Below are 3,712 nucleotides of genomic sequence, written 5' to 3' on the forward strand. Positions count from 1 at the left end.
TGCTGCCATGAACATAGGTGTGCATATGTCTATTCGAGTGACGACTCTTATTTCTCTAGGATATATTCCTAGGAGTGGGATTGCTGGATCGAACGGTATGTGTATTTCTAGTTTTCTGAGGAAACGCCATATCATTTTCCAAAATGGTTGTAACTGCCATTTGAGTTTTATAAGTGCAGAGGCTACATTTCTAAGACTGAGAGGCAAGCCCAATTCCAGACAGCAGTGACTCAGCAACTGAGCTGGGTAGAGCCCAAGTCTCTCATTGCTCATCAAGGACTCTTTCCATGTTCCTCCCAAAATTCAGAGGAAGTTTTTAGCTAGACTATTTCAGTAATTATTCTCAAAATAGTTGCATAACAATGAGATCATTGTCATTTGTTATCATTTTCCCAGATTCTTCTCCTACGTCTTAAAAGTACTACCAAACAAAATTGGTTCCAAAACTAATAGTTTAAAACATATCATAACTTTTTTTAATAAAAACAAATGATATCAAAATGTTATCATTTGATGAAATAAAATCATCAATCCTGAAATAATATAAAACATAGTCTGTTTAGTATCAAATGAACTACTTTAATAAGTAAGCCAGATCTTAAAAGATAAACATATATGGGTGTGTGTGTGCATTTAGTTGTGTGTGTGTGTGTTTCCCTTGTAGTCTTTTGGTATAGCTAAGAAATTTTTATTTTAACTGTTCTTGTGTATTTATTTGATACCTTTGCAAAATTCCTGTTTGTCAGAAATTTGAAATTAAGAATGAGGTCAAGGCCTAACTGTACATCCAGTTAATAGTTCTATGACTTGGGACCAGTGAGTTAAGGTCTTTGTGCTTTGTTTGTGAGATGGTTACTATGAGTACCTACCTCAAAGGGTTTGGAGTTGATGGCTAAATAAGACAATGTATGTAAAAATTCATTGTGATGCTCAATAAATCTTAGCTATTGCAGTTCAAAGCAATGGATAGCAATATGCCAATATTGTTATGAGATTATGTCTTGAACTCATATTTTACATACGGATTTGTTTTTTCTATGAGTTAAATAATAAAACTGTACTGTAGATAGTGTTTAAGAGCTTGAGACTTGCAGTCTGAAAGATTTGTGATTCAGTCGTAGGTACTTGCTGGCTTTTCTCTGGGTAAGTTCCTTAACTTTTGAGAGTCTCATTTTCACATCTTCCAACTGGGGGTAGTAATTAGCTGCCTTACAGGGCTGCAGAGCCCTGGTGGCGCAGTGGTTAAGAGCTCAGCTACTATCCAACAGGTCAGTAGTTCTAATCCACCAGCCCCTCTTTGGAAACGCTGTGGGGCAGTTCTACTTTGTCCTATAGGGTCGCTATGAGTTGGAATGGACTCGACGGCAGTGAGTTTGGTTTTGGTTTTAGAAGGCTGTGGTAAGGATTAGGTGAGTAAATGCACGCAAAGCAGGCACACAGTGCCCACGCTAGAGTAAACACTATAATTACTGACAATCTTATCAGGCCCTGATGAAGAGGAAGATAATAACTTTTTCCAGTTAACCATTGCTGTGTAACCCACACCTCAGAATGTAGTAGCTTAAAGTAACAACCCATGGTTATGCAACTTGGGCAGGCTCAACGGGGGATAGCCTGTCTCTGTTCCACGTGGTGTCAGCTGGGGTCACTGGCATTTATCTGGGAGCTTAACTGAGCTAGAACTTCCAAGATGACTTCATTCCCATATCTGGCACCTCAGCTGGAGGCTGGAAAGGGTAGGGTTGGCTGGGCCTCTCTCCAGCAGAGTGGCTCAGGATTCCAAAAGGGTGAGAATGGAAGTTCCTAAGTTCTCCAGGGTTGGCACTGTCTTTTTGACCTGAAGTTGGTTCCTTAGAGATGGAGATAGGATCCCTGGGCTGGCCCTCACTTTTGATGAGCCCTTTCTTGTCTCTTTTAAAATGGTTCTTTGGTGCCTCTACTTTCCTTTTTATTTACTTATTCTATTCATTCAAGAAAATATTTCTTGAATGCCTAATTCACCATACGGGGTGAATTAGCTAAATGATGGCATTTGCTCTCAAGAATTGTACACTGTATTCAGGAGATAGACAATAACCAAGTAGGCAAAGAAGTAAACTGATTGTGAGCTATAATAGATGCTAGGGAGGAAACAAACAAGGAGCAGCGTTACAGAATGGTAACTTTATCGAGGAGGAAAGAGAAACCCCTTCTGAGGAGGTAGAATTTTAGCACAGTCCTGAAAGATGAGAAAGAGCTAATTTTGTAAAGACCTAGGGAAAGTGGGTCCCAGACACAGCAAATGCCCCTGAGGTAGGAAATACATGGACCTGACAGAAGGCCAGTGTGGCTGTAGCCCAGCGTGCCTGTGGGAGTGTGGCAGAGAGACAGGGCAATGCCCAGATTGTGCAAGGCCAGGAGATGACTAGTTGCATAACTCAAGGATTGGGTTTTGTTGTTGTTGTTGTTGTTGCAGTACTTATAACTCTGCTGCCAGCTAAATGAGATACAGACAGTGATAAAATGATTTCTGTTTCCTCTATCTAAAAAAAAACCCATTGGCATCACTTGATTCCAACTCATAGCGACCCTATAGAACAGAGTAGAAATGCCCCCTAGGGTTTCCAAGGAGTGCCTGGTGGATTCGAACTGCTGACTTTTTGGTTAGCAGCTGTAGCTCTTAACCACTACTCCACCAGTTTTTCCAATATATAGTGAATATCAAATATAGCTACTATGTCTTCTTGCTTTTGCAGGTTGAAGTTGATTCTATCACTACATTTCCTCTGAAAGGCTTGACACCCCTTACAGAGTATAACATTGCCATATTCTCCATGTATGATGAAGGACAGTCAGAGCCTCTGACTGGAATTTTTACAACCGGTAAGCCTCATTATGGTTCTGAGAGTTTTCCAGGAATAATTGTATAGGAATCAGAATGTAGAGCAGCCTCTTCAGTTGCAATGTTGAAAAGAGATTACATTTTAAGTACTTTGTATAAATATTATTACAGTTCATCAGTGAACAATTATGTGGCTAGTATTTGCATTGGCTAATTATTTTCTCCCCTTGCTGTAGAGTTGATTCTGACTCACAGCGGCCCTATGGGATGGAGTAGAACTGCCTCATATTATTTCGAGGAGCTCCTGGTGGATTCAAGCTGCCAACCTTTTGGTTAGCAGCTGAGCTCTTAACAAAGGACACTATGCTTGATAAAGTAGAGGGTGAGCAAAAAAGAGGAAGACCTTCAATTAGATGGATTGACCCAGTGGCTGCAACAATGACCTCAAGCATAATGATTGTGAGGATGACGCAGGACCGGGCAGTATTTCCTTCTGTGGTACATAGGGTCATTATGAGTTGGAACCAACTTGACGGCAGCTAATAACAACAACGATTATCTTCTATCAAAGCAAGGGAAAGACACGAAAGACCATCTAAACTGCAAAGATTTCAGTTAAATATAATTATACATTGTTGTCTTCCTAATTTCATATTTATTTTATTCTACATAAAATTTTCTTACACTTTTTTTCATTCGTATGAGTATGTGTATTAAGTTGAACTTCCAAAACTACTGATATCCAGCACTTTCTGGATTACAGAAATGACAAATTTATATATATTTTTTATTTTTTCCCATACAAAAATTTATACATACATTATTATGTGACCCTAATTTCTCTCCCCATACTGTGACAGCACACTCCTCCTTTCCACCCCTGATTCCCCA

The 3,712-nt window shown here is 39.6% G+C and overlaps 1 protein-coding gene across 1 annotated transcript in view; it reads left to right on the forward strand.

Annotated features, from left to right (window-relative positions):
* COL14A1 (collagen type XIV alpha 1 chain) overlaps positions 1-3,712 on the forward strand; it is a 266,930-nt gene that overhangs the window by 116,087 nt on the left and 147,131 nt on the right. The window contains exon 16 of the mRNA XM_023728170.1: positions 2,736-2,862. Coding sequence (XP_023583938.1) covers positions 2,736-2,862 — 127 coding nt within the window. The remainder of the gene's footprint in view (positions 1-2,735; positions 2,863-3,712) is intronic.

Source organism: Trichechus manatus, unplaced genomic scaffold, assembly GCF_000243295.1.
Source record: "Trichechus manatus latirostris isolate Lorelei unplaced genomic scaffold, TriManLat1.0 scaffold00022, whole genome shotgun sequence".
NCBI lineage: Eukaryota > Metazoa > Chordata > Mammalia > Sirenia > Trichechidae > Trichechus > Trichechus manatus.